Source organism: Triturus cristatus, chromosome 12, assembly GCF_964204655.1.
Source record: "Triturus cristatus chromosome 12, aTriCri1.1, whole genome shotgun sequence".
NCBI classification, from domain to species: domain Eukaryota; kingdom Metazoa; phylum Chordata; class Amphibia; order Caudata; family Salamandridae; genus Triturus; species Triturus cristatus.
In genome coordinates, this window is record NC_140595.1 from 840,016,763 (window position 1) to 840,035,897 (window position 19,135).

Below are 19,135 nucleotides of genomic sequence, written 5' to 3' on the forward strand. Positions count from 1 at the left end.
CCTGCTGGATCATAAAGATCCCTGACAACTACCGATAAAAGCATATGGTCTTACAACAAATTACTGTGTGGTGTCCCTCTATCCGAAGAGAGAGTAAGCGCAGCATGTGGGATCCTAGGTTCGAGACCCTTCCAGGAAGGGCCTCCCCGCTCTTGCTCGGCCTAACTCTGGGAAAGGTGGGCCTCCGGGTGGTCGGGAACGCATTCCGTAGCCTCCCCGGGGAACGCCTTCCAACATTTGGTGGCAGGCGACGGGATCCGAGCCAACACCTAGAGATCGTGCAGTAGACGGCTTACGCACTACCAAGAAGAAATGGAAGGAGAAACTTCCCTAGGTGCCGCAGGCACCAACCCGAGCACGACATTCCAAAAGGACCAGTTAGAATCTTATACGCACCGAGAACTGAAACAATTTTGCAAAGACTTTGGAATCGCTACCACCGGACTAAGCACGAAAGAGGACTTCCAGGGGGCATTAAAAACCTGGGTCGAGGCAGGAACTCCCCGGACACAAACAGAAGGAGAGCCTCCCAACGAACCACGAAGCGCCCCGGGGAAGAACGGCGCCCCCGAGGGGGGCCTGTCCCCAGAGGAACTAGCGGACCGAGAGAGAGGACGCCACCACGAACTAGAACTAGCAAAATTAAAGATCGAAGGAGAGCTAAAACTGGCCGAAAAGAAGCTGGCGGTAGAACAGTTACGCCTACAAGGAGAACTCGAGGAAAAGAAACAACAAAGAGAACACGAAGAAAGAAAACTCCAACTTGAGCACGAACGTGGCCTGAAAGAGATCGAGCTCAAGGCTAAGAATGCGGAGGCCAGACCCTCGGAAACCCAACCCCTCTCCTCCACCGTGGAACCAAAGGTCCACATCCCCAAGGATGTGGTGAAGGAATACTATAAGAACGACGACATCCAGCAATGGTTCAAAGCCTACGAAGTCGCCATGACCTCCCACCGAGTCCCGCAGAAAGACTGGGGGGCTGGGCTGTGGGGCCGGTTCCTGAGCGAGGGTAGAGATACCCTGCTGGATCTGCCCTCCACGGTGATGAACTCCTACAGTCACATGAAAGAGGCCCTAGTAGCCAGATATGGGCTCACCCCTGAAATGTACCGGCAACGGTTTAGAGACTGCAAGAAGATACCCGGTACCACCTGGGTGGAGTACGTGAACTTTTACAGCTGGGCCTTGGACGGATGGATCAAGGGCAGCAAGGTCTCCACCTTTGAGGAGCTGTTCGACCTAATCGCATGGGAACACTTGTCCGCTAATTGCTTTGTAGAGCTGCGCCAGCACCTCCTGGACAGCAAACTCACCGACCCTCGGAAACTGGCCGTCGAGGCTGACCGGTGGGTAAACACCCGGGCCCCCGTGGGAGACTACAGTCGCCACAGTCAGGGACCCCCCCGCCAGAGGGGCGGAGGGAATCAAGGCCGGCCAAGGGAACTCCCGGGGGGATCCCCGCTCAGCCCCCCCAGAGGACAACCTCCGCCCTTTCCAGCTCCACCTCCGGCCGGCACCGGGCCACCAGGGAGGCCGGGGCCCCGAGTGAGGATCACCTGTTTCCGCTGCCAACAGACCGGACACTATGCCAGCGACCCTCAATGTCCCATGTACCAGCGAACCGCCACAACAACCCCGCCGGCTCGACAAATGGCCTCCCTAGCCCTGGGGGAAGAGATGGAAGACTCCAAAGAATGGGAACCAGCCGCCATGGCCTTGGTCTCCCTAGGGGACTGGGAGATGGTCCCCGGAACGTCCCTGCCCGCCAACACGAAGAAGTACCGACAGCAGGTAACGGTCAACGGTCACCGCGTCGAGGGCCTCCGGGACACGGGGGCGAGTGTCACGGCGGTTCATTGTCACCTGGTCTCCGAAGATCAGATCCTGCCCGGCGCCTTTTGTCCCGTCATATCATCAGACAATTCCGAGAGCCTCTGCCGGATGGCCCTAGTCCCCTTCGAATGGGGGGGAGTCACCGGCAAGTTAAAGGTGGCGGTCCGAACCTCCCAGCCCGTGGACTGCCTCCTGGGCAACGACCTGGAGAACTCCCCGTGGGGACAAGTGGAACGAAGAGCCCATCTCGAGATGATGGGCCTACCCGAATGGGTAGGCGCCACCACGCGCTCGATGACTCTCAGAGTGCCTTCCTCCGAGGGGGGAGAAGCCCTGCCGCTAGGCACCGCCACCATCCCCGAGGTCCAGAATACGCCACCAGGGGCCAACGACCCCCTTCTGGACGAAGCGACCACTCCCGACGAAGGGTTTGTGCCTTCCGACCCCGAATCCCTGACTGAACTCGGGGACTTGCCAGAACTGGGCCAGTGGCACTGCGAAGGGGGCCCCTCCCGTGAAGAATTCTGCCAAGAACAATCCACCTGCCCGTCCCTCATTGGACCCCGACAACAGGCCGAGGCCCAAGCAGCAGGGGACCGGACCGGCACCCACTGGGTATACTGGGAAAACGGCCTCCTGTACAGCGAACAGAAGTCGGCCGAGTTGGGATCGGCCCGAGTACTAGTGGTACCCCTGCGCTTCCGAAGTCTCCTCCTGGGCCTGGCCCATGATGTACCCCTGGCCGGACACTTAGGCCAAGATAAGACCTACCAACGACTCGTCACCCACTTCTATTGGCCCAAGATGCGAGCAAATGTGGAGGCCCACTGCAAGTCCTGCCCCACGTGCCAGGCCAGCGGAAAGAGTGGGGGCAAGCGCAAGGCTCCGCTACAACCTTTCCCAGTCGTCAGTACCCCTTTTGAGCGGGTAGGAATCGACATCGTGGGACCACTGGACCCCAAGACCGCCCAGGGCCACCGGTTCATCCTCGTCCTGGTGGATCATGCCACCCATTACCCCGAAGCCATCCATCTCCGCACCGTGATGGCCCCGGTGAAACCCTGCGCCCTCCAAGATAAGTGGACTGGACCCTTCAAGGTGGTCGAGCGAAAGAGCCAAGTCACCTATCTCGTCGATGTGCAGTCCCCGCGGAACCCCCTCCGGGTTCTCCACGTGAACCACCTCAAACCCCACTTTGTACGGACAGAATTGAGTTTACTCCTGGCCACCGACGATGGGGCCGAAGAAGACACCGAGCCCCTTCCAGACCCCCTGGGGGCGAAAGAGATCGATGGTTCCGTGGAGGGGGTGAGACTATCAACCACCCTCACAGCCCAACAGTCCGACGACTGCCGCCAGCTATTAAGGCAGTTCGCGGACCTCTTCTCCATAACCCCTTTGGGGTCACCAACTGGTGTGTCCACGACGTGAACACCAGCGACAGCCCGCCAGTGAGACACCGGGCCTACCGGGTCCCTGATCGGGTCCGAACCTGCATCCAGACCGAGGTGGCGAAGATGCTGGACCTCGGGGTGATTGAACCCTCCAACAGCCCCTGGGCCAGCCCGGTAGTCCTGGTTCCGAAAGCGGCTACCCCGGGTGTCGCCCCCGAGCTGAGGTTTTGCGTGGACTACCGAGGACTAGGGGTGGGCGGAATTTGCGGAATTAACCTTCGCAAATTATCGCGAGAATGTTTAAAATTATCGCAAACAAGCAGAAATATCGCGAAGATGCGGAAGTTTTTTTCCGGCATGTTCGCGCGATTTTCTGCATGGTTGCGGGTCGCCAACTTACCCATGTGGCTGCTTGCGGGCGCGGCCATCTTGTTTTGAGTTGTTCTCGCGGTGCATGATCGCGAGAAGAAAGACGTGATCGCGCGACGCATGACGTCACTGCGGGCGCGAACTGTCGCGAGACAGCGCAAATGGCTAAAAACAATACAACATCTCATGGAGAACGCGACCGGATCAAGAAAACTTGTCGGCGAACGCAGGGATTCAGGTAAGACGATCGCGCGCGCGCGAGAATGTATCATTTTACAGCGCGAGCAAGAAACAAATTATCGCCAAGCTGCGGAAACCGGAATTTTTGACATTTTCGCGCTCTCCGCGGAACGCAAAAATGTCAAATTATCGCAATTTCCGCGAACGGAACGAAATTTTTGCCCAGGCCTACCGAGGACTCAATGCGGTCACCCGAGCGGACGCTCACCCTATCCCCCGTGCCGACGGGCTCATTGACCGCCTCGGGCCGCTCGCTACCTCAGCACCTTCGACCTGACTAGTGGATACTGGCAGATTGCCCTCACCAAGGGAGCCAGGGAGCGCTCCGCCTTCTCCATGGGCACTACCGCTTTAGGGTGATGCCGGTTGGAATGAAGAATGCCCCGGCCACCTTCCAGCGGCTGGTGAACAGGGTCCTGTCCGGACTAGAGGGGTTCAGCGCAGCATACCTCGACGATATAGCGGTATTCAGCTCCCAATGGACCGAGCACCTCCGGCACCTCCGACAAGTCCTTCTGGCTCTGCGCCGGCCTCACCATCAAAGCCAGCAAATGTCAAATTGGGCACGGCTCCGTAACCTATCTGGGGCACCAGGTGGGAAGTGGGCAGGTCGCCCCCCTCCAGCCGAAGATCGACGCCATCTTGTCCTGGGAACGCCCCACGACCCAAACGGAAGTCCGGGCCTTCCTGGGCCTCACCGGTTACTACCGGAGGTTTATTAAGAACTAAGGCAGCATCGCAGGCCCCCTCACAGAACTAACCTCCAAAAAACACCCCAAGAAAATACACTGGACTCCCTCCTGCCAGAAGGCGTTCGACACCCTAAAGGCCGCCATGTGCGCGGCTCCGGTGCTCAAAGCACCCGACTACGCCCAGGAGTTTGTGGTCCAGACGGACGCCTCGGAACACGGCATCGGGGCAGTCCTCTCCCAGTTCGACGACAAGGGCATAGATCGGCCCATAGCCTTCATCCGCCGAAGGCTGCTGCCCCGAGAACAGCGGTGGAGCACCATTGAGAGAGAGACCTTCGCAGTAGTCTGGGCCCTCAAAAAAGCTACGGCCCTACCTGTTCGGAAGACACTTCCGAGTACAAACGGATCACCGCCCCTTGCGGTGGTTGATGCAGATGCGAGGGGAAAACCCCAAGCTGCTACGCTGGTCCATCTCCCTCCAGGGGATGGATTTTACGGTGGAACATCGCCCCGGGACGGACCACGCCAACGCGGACGGCCTGTCCCGATTCTTCCGCTTCAGCGAGGAGAACCCCCAAGTGGATGGGTAGTTCTCCCCGCCTTTCAGCTGGGGGGGGGCACGTGTGAGACCGGCCTCGTGGCGTGGGCCCTCCCGACCAGCAAGTTACCCTGCAACCACGCCGAACCTCGTTGATACAGCCTTCCGGCTCCCGTGGGCCAACATCCCGAGGGCCGACCAGATCCCCCACACGCATGCCCGGCCGAGGGAGAGCGAAACCCCCCAAACCAGACCGAGAGGCGCCGACCCTGTCACACCTCTGGTCTCTTCCCCGAGGGAGGTTTCGATCGACCACCAGGCCCCCGGTGAGCGGCCGCCTCGCCTGCTGGGTGTCTGGAGTCCCTCCCAGACCCACCTGAACAGATCAAAGGGCCGAGTGGCAGGAAGTCCCGCCACACCGCCCCCAGGCACCAGGCCCCTCTCCGCGAGGACTCCGGATTTCAAAGAGGAGGGGAAGTATAACAAGGGGTGCTGAAGGGACGGGAGCTAGAGAAGACCTGGACAGACGAGAGCCTGCTGACCTGGTCGCGGCTCGATCGCTCCCCGAACCGAAGAACACCACCCGAACTCTGAACCATCTGAGCCCTGCTGACGCTGTCGCGGCTCCCCGAACTCCGAACCATCTGAGCCCTGCTGACGCTGTCGCGGCTCCCCGAACTCCGAACCATCTGAGCCCTGCTGACGCTGTCGCGGCTCCCCGAACTCCGAACCATCTGAGCCCTGCTGACGCTGTCGCGGCTCCCCGAACTCTGAACCATCTGAGCCCTGCTGACGCTGTCGCGGCTCCCCGAACTCTGAACCATCTGAGCCCTGCTGACGCCGTCGCGGCTCCCCGAACTACGAACCTCCGGTGCCTGCTGAGTGACTCGCGGCCCGCTCGTCCAAGAGAAACGGCAGAGATTGCCGAGAGAAGCAACATCCCCTCAGCGCGAGGATTGAGAGCTGTGCGCCGGATACCTCACAGAGACACTGATTCAAAGACTGTCCCGCTACCCCTTTTCCCTCATCACGAAATCGCTGCCGCTTGTGGCATTAATTCTGCACCTGCCTGCTGGATCATAAAGATCCCTGACAACTATCGATAAAAGCATATGGTCTTACAACAAATTACTGTGTGGTGTCCCTCTATCCGAAGAGAGAGTAAGCGCAGCGTGTGCGATCCTAGGTTCGAGACCCTTCCAGGAAGGGCCTCCCCGCTCTTGCTCGGCCTAACTCTGGGAAAGGTGGGCCTCCGGGTGGTCGGGAACGCATTCCGTAGCCTCCCCGGGGAACGCCTTCCAACAGGTACCAATATTATCTGAGCCAGACTCGTTCCTTTAGGGGTGCCTCAGCACAAGAAGGTAAGCCTCTATGGTCAGCATCAACACCAAATCTTACCTTCTAGCCATCTTCCTGTGTCTTCGGTCTCTCTCTGTAGTAGAATCACGGACCACGCGCTATAGAACACGTTGATATGTAAGCAACATTCACACCAACAGGATCTACAGACCTTTCGATAACCCACCCACACATGTCACTATTCTATGATTGTATTACAGAAGGAAATGGTCTGTTAACCCAGCTTTGCTCTTTTGTTTTTCACATTTGGCCCGACAGGTCCATGGTAGGGATCCTGACCACGCGGAGGATGAGCTGCACATCAAGCACTGTGAGGGGAAGGACTTCCAGGTCGGGAAGCTCCTAGCGGCCTTCAGGAAGTGCGTGAGCCCCGACGGGCAGGTGCTGCTCAAGGAGTACCTGGAGGGATGGAAGGAACTCATCAAGTAGGTCACTGAATAGGGCAACTTAAGGGATCTTGATGTGCCCAAAGACGCATGTCAGTGGGCCCGATCAGGAGATATCAAAAACCATAGAGGGACAGGCGGTCACCACTGGGATAGTAAAGGGGCTTCACAGTACAGACCCTTAGATTACCTAATCAGATCCCAGTAACAGCAGTACTTGCAGTCTCCCTCAATGATTCTTTTCTTTGGTGTATTAAGCATAAAACTGGCATTAAAAATCCATGGAGCGCTGAGCCCTGCTGAGCAGGGAGGAAGCCTGGGGCAGGGCAGAGCTCCATATTGTGCTAGGCAGGTAGAAGGTCTGGGGCAGTACACAGCTCCAGAAGAATCATTTCTCAGGGCATGGGCCAGAAGGGAAGAGGACACATGCAAAGACATCTCAGGGATCATGATGGATGACGGAGTGAGAAGGGCTGGGGGTGGATGGATGAAGGTGAGATGAACCCTCATAGGCAGACACAATCTGGGGTCCGCTTGAGGTGAGTTCTCAAGACCTCTTGAGTTCAGACATGGCATTTGTGGCTACTGATTTTAGAAGGGATTGCCGCCAGATGGTTGGTTTATGACAGCGATTGACGCAGCTAATGCTGGCTTCCATTCTTCTCGTGGTTCATATGATTCCCCACAAGATAAAGTGTAAAATCCTGTCCAGGGAATGATGCAGAGCTCCCTGAACCTTGAGTCTTAGTTCAGTGACACTGCTGACAGAGCCGAGCCATGTCCCAGTCTCCACTGACATGCCTTTATTTGTTCCCCCAGGTTCATGGATGCACTTGGTACTGTATTTGGCTTCATATCCCAAGAGACCATCACCAAAATCAACATCATGCACAGCTACCGCACGGGCAAGCATTCCGATGAGTACCACACCCTGGAGTCCATGGTGAAGTACGAACTGCAGGACAATGTGGTCAACTTCAAGGAACTGCCCAGCGACCGCACACCATCAGGCTGTCGCACACTCTTGCGACTCCACCGGGCACTCAAGTGGCTAGAACTCTTCCTCTACAAACTAGCCACCAGCACGGACCAGGATAGTACCTCTGACATGTGCGCCGATGCGTATGAGGAGGCCCTGGCACGTCACCACAGCTGGTTCATCCGACAAGCAGCGGCCATAGCCTTCCTGGCACTTCCACCACGCCGGACGCTCTTCGACATCGTCTGCGTGCAAGAGGAACAGGAGGCCCAGATGGTGCTAATGACGACAGTGAAGGCAATCGTCAGGGTGTACAATATAACACAGGAGGTATACACAGCACATGGCATGTTGAATTTGCCTTGATATAACTTTTGGGGAAGAATAGAAGCTTAAAGAAGCAATAAGACAAAGAGAAGAGCGTGGACATACAACAAAATTAAATCACAGAAAGAGCATATATCATTACTACAATCGGCTGATTGATTACTATTGGCAAACATTGATTGGCCGGGGCACATAACATAGTAGGTAGAGCCAGTACAACAATGTACTAGTGCACACCACCTGTTAGAGGAGATATGAGAATCATGTGAGAGATAAGAATATTGGATGGAGTGTGTGAAATTATGCAATACAGAATAGAAAAAGAACATACAATCTACAATTGAGGAACATGATACACATAAGTTGGTATAAAGAATAGGTTTAACTTGGTTCTGCACAACACTTAATATTTACCTCGGTCACTACTGAACCTAACTGGAAAAGCTGAGTAATAAATCCGTTTCACAGAATATCAGGAGGGCCACACGGGATAAATAGACAAACAGGATATGAGAAATATTGACAAAATTCAGTGGTGGGTGGAACAGCAATGGGGTTGAACTTGGCACCTGGAGTTGCCATATTAGGTGAGGTCAAACGGTGGAAGCGATCTGAGTCTTAGCTGATGAAAGAATGTGTAGTTAGACTAAACCTACCGGAATCTCACACCTACCCCTTGGACTGCTGGAAGAAAATCTGAATCCAACTGCAAATGCCACCTAATTTATGTTATGTTCACAGGCAATACAAACCTTAAAGACATTCTGTATGTATGCTAATATTTACTTTCTTTTTCTTTCATATCTACCTCAATTCATTAAAAAATAACCTGTTCACTTATTCTTTTCCTTTACTTCTGTACTGCAGTTCCTCCTAGCTGCAAAAACAACAGTTGATGGACAGAATGCAGAACAATGTCATACATTCACCCCAGTACAGAGATCGGGGCCTAAATCCATCGTTTTTTTGCTCACCATGCCATTCCAGTTTGAACCCAGCCATATGCAAATCAGTCTTGACCCTGTGCCTCATGGGAACAGTCCAGCCCGAACTGCCAAGCCAGGTCCCCCCTGGACTGGAAACAAGCATCCTAGGACTGGTTTCGGGGTTTCACCCCTCTTCAGCCAGGATAGCTTGATTCCAGTGGCATGGAGAGCACGGGACTCACATCTGAGCATACCCGGCCCACTCGGGGTGACAAATGCAAAAACAACAGTTGATGGACAGAATGCAGAACAAGGTCATACATTCACCCCAGTACAGAGATCGGGGCCTAAATCCATCGTTTTTTTGCTCACCATGCCATTCCAGTTTGAACCCAGCCATATGCAAATCAGTCTTGACCCTGTGCCTCATGGGAACAGTCCAGCCCGAACTGCCAAGCCAGGTCCTCCCTGGACTGGAAACAAGCATCCTGGGACCGGTTTCGGGGTTTCACCCCTCTTCAGCCAGGATAGCTTGATTCCAGGGGTGTGGAGAGCTGCAGCATGAGCAGAGTTCACGTGTGAGAAGCCACTGTTATCATCAATAATTAGGGTCAAACAAGCGAATCTTAAGAGAGTGATCATTTAATGGGTGGACGTATGTGGAAGGGGGGGTTACACCTTGATCAATCAGAGGGCTTCCCCAGAAACTGGGTGCATTTCTACTTTGTGGACTACTACCCCCTGCTTACACCGCACCGCTTCAAGTTAAACAAGAAACTCAGCCTTTTGGTAGCAAAGGCCGAGCCAGTAAGGTAGGCTGTTCAGAAGGTGAGTGGTACTAGAGAGTTTGAAGGACACACAACAATAGTAGAGAATAATATTGCACAAGACCAGGTTCAATCAGACTTGAGGGACAGACAGGTCACTGAAGAGGAGGAGGAAAGAAGGGCCAGGACACAAAGAGAAAGTCTATTACACAAGCCTCCTCAGTTCGGAAGAGCATTACACGACATTAGCCTCCTTACCAATGCGTAGAGATAGAGTTGTTTTTGAGACATGTTCAACGAACACAGAGAAATGAAATGAAATGAATGAAATGAAATGAAAATAAATTTATAACGCGCATAACTCAGCCCAATGGGCATCAAGGCGCCTAACATAATATATTGAATAACCATGCAATGCTTAGTAATAGGCTTTCCCAAAATACCAGGTCTTGAGAGCTCTCTTAAAGAGGGGCAAGGATGAAAGGGCCTTGAGCTCGCAGGGGAGAGCATTCCATAGTCGGGGGGCCACTGATGCAAAGGCTCTACCTCCCCATCTTGTCTTTTTAGTGCGGGGGATAACAAGGAGGTTCTGTTGAGAAGATCTGAGACATCTGCTGGGTACATAGTTAGAAAGCAGAGATCCCAGTCCGTCGGCTGGTCCTGCTGTAAGAGCCTTATGGACTAGGCAAGTAATTTTAAAAGAGATGCGTTACTCAATGGGTAGCCAATGAAGATTCTTCCGGGCTAATGTGGCGGAGGCGGAGCAAGGAAGGTCCAGAACAAATCTCGCTGCTGCATTCTGTGTTACTTGCAGGCGATGTACCAATCCCTTGTTAATCTCAGTGTATAGCGCATTGCAATAATCTAAGCGAGATCCAACCAATGCTACCACTGTTTGTTTTCTTGCCTGCGGGGATAAGTAGTGAGCTATTCTGCGAAGGATTTTTAGAACTCCCCAGCAGGTAGCTACAGTTCTATTGATCTGTAGGTTCATGGCCAGCTCAATGTCAAAGATGATCCCCAGGTTTCTTGCCGACTGTGAAGGGGTCGGACAGGTTCCCAGTGATGGCGGCCACCATTCACTCGACCAGGCGTCCCTGTCCTTTCCGAATATCAGCACCTCGGTCTTGTCGCCATTCAGCTTCAAGGAATTGAGCGTCATCCAATCGGCAACCGATTGCATGCAACTCCTGAAGCTGAACGCTGTGGTGCTGACAGACCGTGGCAGGGACACCATGATCTGGGTGTCGTCTGCATACGACACTACCTCCATCCCCTGAGATCTTACTAGTCTAGCAAGTGGGGCCACATAGATGTTGAATAGGGTCGGACTTAGAGCCGACCCTTGTGGCACCCCACATTGCAAGGACTTTACAGGGGAGAGGTATTTGCCCATTTGGACCCTCTGCTCCCTAAGCTCTAGAAAGGAGGATAGAAGGTTAAGGGCGGGCCCCTCCACCCCCAACTCCCTCAGTCGAGATGTTAAGACTGAGGGAGAAAGGGTGTCGAATGCAGCGGTCAGATCCAATAGGACCAGCATCGTGGTCTGTCCTTTGTCTACATTCATCCTGATGTTGTTGGTCACAACAGTGAGTGCAGACTCTGTGCTGTGTAGTTTTCTGAAACCATGTTGAGTCTGATCAAGGAATCCAGAGGAGTCCAGGAAGGCAGACAGATGATGGTTCAGGTGCATCTCAAGCATTTTGGCTGGGGCAGGTAGAAGAGAAATAGGTCTAAAGTTTTTTAGCACTGCAGGATCCAAAGAGGGTTTCTTCAGTAACGGCCTGACGATGGCCCTCTTCCAAGCCGAGGGAAATACACCGTGCTGTAAAGCCCTATTCATAACCTCCAAGGTGTAGGGAAGGAAGGTGTCCCTGCATTCCTTCAGAGTTTTAAGCGGACATGGATCCAAGGGAGAGGAGGACTTCGTCCTATTCAGCAGGAGGTTAAGATTTTCCAGAGTGACAGGAGGGAATTTGGTAAGGGTCTTGTCAGGATCCTTTGACCATGTTTCTAAAATTGACAGATCCGTGGCTATATGTGTTCCCAGACGCTTCCTCTGTATTTCCAGTTGCATGGAAATGTCTACAATTTTCGTGTGAAAGAAGCTTGAGATGTTGTCACAGAGCTCCCGAGAGCCTATTATAGGATCAGGTGTCTGTAATGAGCAGAGGGAATCTACGATTTTGAAAAGTTCCCTCGATGATGTCAAGGATGTAGTAATGTTGGAGAAGTGGTCTTGTTTGGTTTTGATAACTGAGGTCTTATAAATCTTAAGGGAACTTTTGTACAGCTCTCTATCCTTAGTGTCCCATGTCCTCCTCCACTGTCTTTCCTGTCTTCTACATCCTTGTCTCATCAGCCTAAGTTGCTCCCCAAACCACGGGGCAGAGGGTTTACGCCTCGCAGCATACCTAGGGGTGGCAGGAGCTAAAATATCCACAGCCCCAGAAATGCAGTTGGCTAGTTCCGAGGCTGCCTTCTCTGGGTCTGAAGTCAAGAAAAAGGTTCCGAAAAACGGGGCCAGGGATTCATTAGAGATATTTTTGTAATTTCGCTTACATTCTCTTGAAGAAAACTCCTTCATGGGAAACTCTATACTAGAGGTGGTAAGTACGATAGGTACTGCTAAGTGGTCAGTCCAAACTAGCTGTTCCGGTGGGCCTGTCATGATCCGGGAGTCATTAGAAAAAATTGCATCCAGCGTATGGCCTGCTCTATGTGTGGGTTCCCTGACCAGCTGTGTGAAACCGCAAGCATCTAGAGGATCAATCAAGGATATAGTATCTTTAGTTGTGATGTCCTCTAGATGAAAGTTAAGGTCCCCTAGTATGGTGAAGTGCGGTTTGCCTGCGTAAGGTTCTAATAATCTAAACAGGTCACTGCTGAACTGTGATCTCAGCCCAGGGGGCCTATACATCAGAATCCCTGAGAATGACGAGGATGGTGATGATGAAATACAGAAATGAAGGGCCTCAAAGGGGTCTGGTGGTTTTGACAGAGCATTAGTTCTACAAGTGAGATGAGACCGGTGAAGGATAGCTAGGCCGCCACCTCTACGTTTAACTCTGTCTAATCTCTGTAGGGCATAGTTCTCTGGGATGGCTAGGAGGAGATCATGTCCCGATGTGTCTGTGGCCCAAGTCTCCGTGATAAAAACCCATGCTGGATTCCTAGCTGTCACGAAATCGTGAAAGTAGATGTTATTTTTGATGATGGAACGGGCGTTGATCAAATAGCCTTTCTCAGCAGTGGCCTCATTAAGCAGTTGGCGAGGAGAGTGAACATTGTTATTAAATTCGGGGATAGTGGATAAGTTAGACCTGCATGTACCACATAAATATCCTTCCCGGAGAGCTTCCGGGGTATGTCTATGATGACAGGAGAGCGAGCTAGGTTTCATAGCAAGCAAATCTTGGATGTTATATGAGTGAGTTACCTTGAAGGAAAGCTCTAGATTCCCCTTACTCGGCCCGCCCTGTAGCCCGTCCTCAGCGCGGACGGGCGCAGACGGGCTGAACTCTGGCGTAACTCCGGCGTTGACCCGGCGATCCCGCTGCGCGTGACCGCTGCGCGTCGCCATGGCCTCTTTTAAATGCGCGGGCGGAGCCCTTGTGACGCCTAGAGCGCCCGGATCGCCTTCCGGCGTGCCTCGCCTGTAATAAGATGGCCGCCGCCTGGCTTCAGAGTGTAACTGGAGTGAAGTGTAACCCGCAAAATAGCGGTGCATTTTAGCTTCAGAGCAGCTATTTTATCGTGCAAGTATGTGGTCAAGAATTTTAAAAACAGGGGAAATGCAAAATCATACAAAATAAAATATACAAATCGGGTAGTTTAAAAACGCCTAAAATTCGGCAAAGCAATCTTTTGCTGTCTTCCTCAATCAAAAAATGAAAAAATTGCACAGGAACATTGTGTAGATGGAAATCCATAGTAGACTCATTAAACATATATCTGGAGTAAGGCTACGCTAATGCTTCTCCTAGAAAGCATAGAGCATCGGCACTTGGGATTCAGGAGTGCCAGGCTGTTACTGGTTTGGACATTCTTCTCCAGCAGCACAGCCAACCAAGTTGGAGAGAGGCAGTAACCTTCCAGTCACAAGTAAAGAAGGATGCTTGGCAGAACTCAAACCTGGTGCTTGTTGATAGGTCGGAGTCCTTCCTTAAGAGTCTGACCAAGAACGGAGTGGCTATAGGGGTATCGGGCGTTTCCCTGGGAGGCTGGAAGGGTGAGGGCCGGTTTTGTTTCTGGGTTTTCAGCAGAGCTGCAATATCGGAGTCCAGTATCAAAATCAGCAGGCAAGCATAATCCGCTCAGCACGCACGTTTGTTTCCAGTCTCGTGGGGACAGCCAGGCTTCCCAGGCACACTAAACTGCTTTTTTGTGTGTGAAAAGATACAAAATTAACACCGGGTGACACCCCTTTCTTACAGGGCCATCAATCTGTAGTAGCATGCAAAAGCGATACCAATGATGGCCCCGTTATGATTATTTTGTCCTGCCGCCCCGTTCTTCGCTCTCTCATCCCTCCCTCACCCCATCACACACAGCCTCTCCTCAGATTTCAAAGCCAGGCCCAGGCAAGCTGCCAAGCCCAGGCCAGCCACCAGCAGCCACTAGAATCAGCCACCAACAGTGTCAGGCACCTACCAGTGGTAAGTGGTGACTGGGTGCAGGTGCGACCAGTTTCAGTTTTATATTTATGCTGGTGGTGCCGCGTATAGGCGATAAAAGTGTCAGGATAATTCTGGTGATTAATCTTCCTGCTGGGGAGAGATCTGAGTTTTGTCTAGTGGTTGTTTTGACTCATATAAGGTAGCACAGATGCTTACTATGCCTGCTGCATCACAGAACTGTATTTTATGTGGATCGCTCAGTGGGTTACTGCTTTAGACAAGTTCAAGTTCAAAAAGTAAGTTTATTTAGACCATTGGTCTTTAAACAACATAAATCATGACGTTTTGTTTAAAATACTGCTTTAGTTACAGAGATTCTTTTTTTACTGTGCAGTTCATAAGTTGCAATCGTAATCTAGCACCGTGAGCAATGAACTGCCAAAGAGCTGCATGCAAACTGCATGGTACAGGCTAGAAAGTTACGTTTTTTCCCAGTCTTTCATTATCCTGATGCTGCTATAAAGGGTTTGTTTGGTTAGAAAAAATATTCTTATTAGTAAACAAACCCTAACCACTGTCTTACGTTTTGCATCCTGAATTTGTGCTTCTCCGGACCAAGCATTCTTACAAATGCCTACCAGTATGGACGGAATGTGAACCCGACACCTTGTAGTCCCTTTTGTCTTATGTAACATTTACTATACACCGATTACACACATATGATTCATTGTCTCTGTATGTGTGAGATGTAAAGTGCTCTGACTCCCTACACTGGTAGGAGAGGCGCTATAAAACAAATGAAATACTTGTGAGAGAGGGGCTACGGAGAGATGAGGAGCACTACCAGTGGGTGACAGTGAGGGACTCATTGAAGGGCCCCAACAAAGATTGTCGTATCCTGGTGCACAGTAAGGTCATCCTTTACTATGCTTTAGAAGCTAGTACAATTCAATATTTAATGAAAAACGAGTTGTAAAATGCACTGTTTTTGTTCTGCCCACAATTTTCGTGGGGGAGCACCCCCACCATACATTCCTTGTAGTGGTCAGGCTCGTTCACTGCGCTCGGTACGCGGGCTGGTCTGACAACATTTACCAGGGCTGCTTTGGGTTCCCAGACCAGCCTGGAGTCTGACACCTTACAGAGAGAGTGGGAGTCTTGGAAGCTTGAAAAACGCAAAGCAAAAATCAATTATGGAAAAAACAAATAATTCTGGTTGTTGCCTCATTCAACAGTATCTGTATTTCCAATCCGGAGTGGCAGCTCACCCTGTATGTGTTTAAAAATCAAAACAGGTTAAAAGTGAGCTTCTGCTGGGTAGGCCCTGTGGAGCCAACTGGGCTGTGAGCACGACCAGTAGCAATGCTGTGGGAAAGGAAAACACAACTACAAAATCCATGATGTTGTCTTTTGATTTTCATTTTTATAAACGCACCAATACTCAGAGGTGTCCCGGCGCGGCACCTGTAAGGCGCAACTAAAGCCACATTTTGGAGGGGGGGAGGGGCTAAGAAAAAATTTCGGGGGGGGTCTAATTTTTCAAGCAATAGTCAGAGTGGAGATACGGGGGCTCTGGAAGAGGTGAAAAACAACGTCTTTAACAAGCAAATGGTCTTTTAAAGACCTGTGAAGTACTCGGGTGCGGCTGCGAGTGTGCCCCGGAAGCTGTCTCATCCCGGGCTGACACACACGACAGGGGGGGGATTAAAGCCGTTTGAGCCCTATGGGCGTTGCGCGCCTGGTGGCTACTGTTGGAAAAGTTGGGTTTTCAGGAGGGTACGGAATCGGTGAGGTTCAATCCAGCACTGATGGCAGAGGGGAGGCTGTTCCAAACCTGAGCAATAATGGAGGAAAGTAACGACCACCCCCTGTGCTCTGTGAGACAATGGGATGGCAACAAGATGAGAAAAGGAGGAGCGAGGTGGTCTAGGAGGCGAGTATCTAGAGGACATATGGGACACATAGATAATGTGAGGGGAGGTGTAAAGAACCTGTGGCAACATTTATGACAACATATATTCCCCAGGGGCAGCTCCTCTGCTACGGCAGAGGAGCATCGCCCCCCTGAAAAATAAAATGATAATAAAACCTTTTTTTTTTACTTTATTGCCAGCCGAGGTTAAGGCGAGGGAGGGTCATGTCTGCAGTACGGGGCAGTGCCTTGGCGGAGGCGGGCCATGCTGATGAGCTTCACGTCAGCAGTAGGGAGGAGTGGTATGCACTTATAAGTGCGCATGTCAGTTTGGCCGGATGGCCGGCCAAATAGACATGCCAACTTAGGTTTCTCCAACCCAGCTGTATTGTGCAGCCGGGTTAGAGAAAAGCTGCAGAGTTCCTGTGCCTGAGCCAGCATTAAACCCTCCCCCTCAGGCCAAACCAGGCGCTGCTCTCATGCTAGCTATAGCATGAGAGCAGCATCTGGATTGGGTGGGGAGTCTGTGCAGTGAAGCCCATTCACTACCGGGACAAGAGGAGCAACGAGGCGGCCGGCTGCAGGAGCGGCGTGGCAGGTACGTCTTTTTATTTCATTTCATTTTTAAAATCCAACCCCTCCCCCGCCACTTTACTGTAGCGGCAGTCGCTACTTACCTGTGCAATGTGGGCACTCGGCAACGCATTTGTAACTAAGTCTACGCAAGGGGGATGGACCTGGACATTAGACATCAAACTTGTGTATTAGGAGAGTGCACTGGTTAGTTCAACCCCCCCCCCCCCACTTCAAAAGCCCAAAATAAAACACCCCCTCCCTCCAAAGGCTCAAATAAAAACATAACCACTAACTCCAAAACGAAACATAACCACTACTCTTACATGCAGTACACATTTCTAATAAATAAAATAAGATGGTCCTCTGTGTTCTCATGCAGTCTGATGCATGAAGAGCTCCCCTAACCAATCCAGACGCTGCTCTCATGCTGTTAACCAGCATGAGAGAAGCGCTAGGATTGAATGGAGTGGGTTGGATGGACGTTCCTTCAGGCCCTGGAACGTGTGCTTAGTCTACACCCTGCTGTCTAAGACACCTGGGTTGGAGAGCTGCAAAGTGCGCATGTCAGGATGGCTGTCATAAGCCAGGCAGCCCGGGCTAAACTGTCCAGTCAGCCCCTGCTCCAGTCCTCTATGCTGCCAATTTCTCCCTCGTCCTCACAAAGAAACCACCGCTGGGTAGTTGAAGCAAAACTTGTTCTCAATGTGGTGGGCCTTGAGGCTGCGGGAGGTTACCAGATGATGGTGGCAAAGGTGGGAAGAAAGTCCTTGGGATAAACCTTGTGGTGTCCCGAACTGCTTGGTGACACCTAGGGCAGCCCCCTCTTACAGCCTGACAGGGGTGGATCATCGGCCATCACCAGATGAATAGCAAACACGTCGGTCCCCAGACAAGCTGGTCGGGTACCCCACTCTACACACACGCAAGCTGCACCGAGCGGCTGAAGTGAAGCCTCGGGAGCCCGCCCTCTGTGTTTCAGGCCATATCTACACATGTGGGGGTTGCACCCTCTGTAGTCAGGGACACGCTTGTCCATGGGGAGGAGGCGCAGGACTTTTAACGCTTTGCGTAACCATGACGAGAGTGTGATGGGCTCACGTGGCCCTATTGGAGCATTTAAGGCTGCTCCTGTGACGAAGGAAGGGGCGCAACTTACGTCATTCGCTGTTGCCTATAAGCATAAAAATACAGCAAATTTGCATGAGATTCTGCAGAATTAATTGAGGATTTTAACCTAGGAATTAGTGCTATTTACTTGCACCGTGCATCCAAAACGGACCTAAGGATGCATTTTGCACTAAGAAAATAGTGCTAAAATCAAGAGTACATAAACATAAGCAGTCAGTATCCGCTCGTGCTTGCTAAATTTGATATCCCCATGCTCCTGGGACAGGATTGCTGTTCCAGGTTACTCATAATTACACAAACGGGTGGAATCACATAATTTTCTAAAATCTTGTGTCAAAAGAGTAATGCACAATTAACAAAATTACTCCAGAATAATTAAAACTTCACCCAGGTCGACTGGTGCTGCGATAATGGCAGATGCAGCTGCAACCAACAATATGAAGCAATAACACTGCCGGCTTGGGCTGTGCTAGGACAGTGTGGTTGTTCCTATGTAGATAGTAACAAAGCATTTGTTTATCTGCTTTAGTAATCATTTTGTGATTTAATCCTGCACTTGGTAATTTGACCTCAGTGATGTCACTTCATGTCATGTGATCAGGGTCAAAGCTCATATGTTTCCTTGTGATATTAATGGGTGATCAAAGGTCATGTGATGTCATTTCCTGCCATGGTGTAGTGGATTGCTTTCACTTCTGCTGCCCATGGTGTTTTGTTGACTCAAGGTCCATGTAGAGGGAGAAAGTCCACACACACTTCCTCAAAAGTGAAATATTGAGCACAACAAAGTTGGGACCTAAGATTGTGCATTTGGATTCAAAATTGGCTCAAAATTGCTAAACGCTTAAATAGAAAACAAATAACATAAATGAAACAAAAACAAAAATAGGAAGCATCAAAATCCATGAGTGTTGCGTGGGAAAACACACCACAACGCCCATGGGAGGCCTCCCTAATGCAGATTAAGGCAAAGCAACGATTTGTACTTCGTTGCCTTACTACATATCCATGAGGCCATTCAGAGCCACGAACAGTAGCTTTGCATGACATCATAAATATGATTTGAGGAGTTACGCTGCCGGAGAGT

The 19,135-nt window shown here is 51.6% G+C and overlaps 1 protein-coding gene across 2 annotated transcripts in view; it reads left to right on the plus strand.

Moving 5' to 3' along the window:
- Positions 1-8,960, plus strand: part of GLTPD2 (glycolipid transfer protein domain containing 2) — an 83,038-nt gene extending 74,078 nt beyond the window's left edge. For both annotated transcript variants that reach the window (XM_085639347.1, XM_085639346.1), the window contains exons 3-4: positions 6,687-6,853; positions 7,634-8,960. In XM_085639347.1, coding sequence (XP_085495473.1) covers positions 6,687-6,853; positions 7,634-8,159 — 693 coding nt within the window. In that variant the 3' untranslated portion in view covers positions 8,160-8,960. The remainder of the gene's footprint in view (positions 1-6,686; positions 6,854-7,633) is intronic.
- Positions 8,961-19,135: the final 10,175 nt, after the last annotated feature.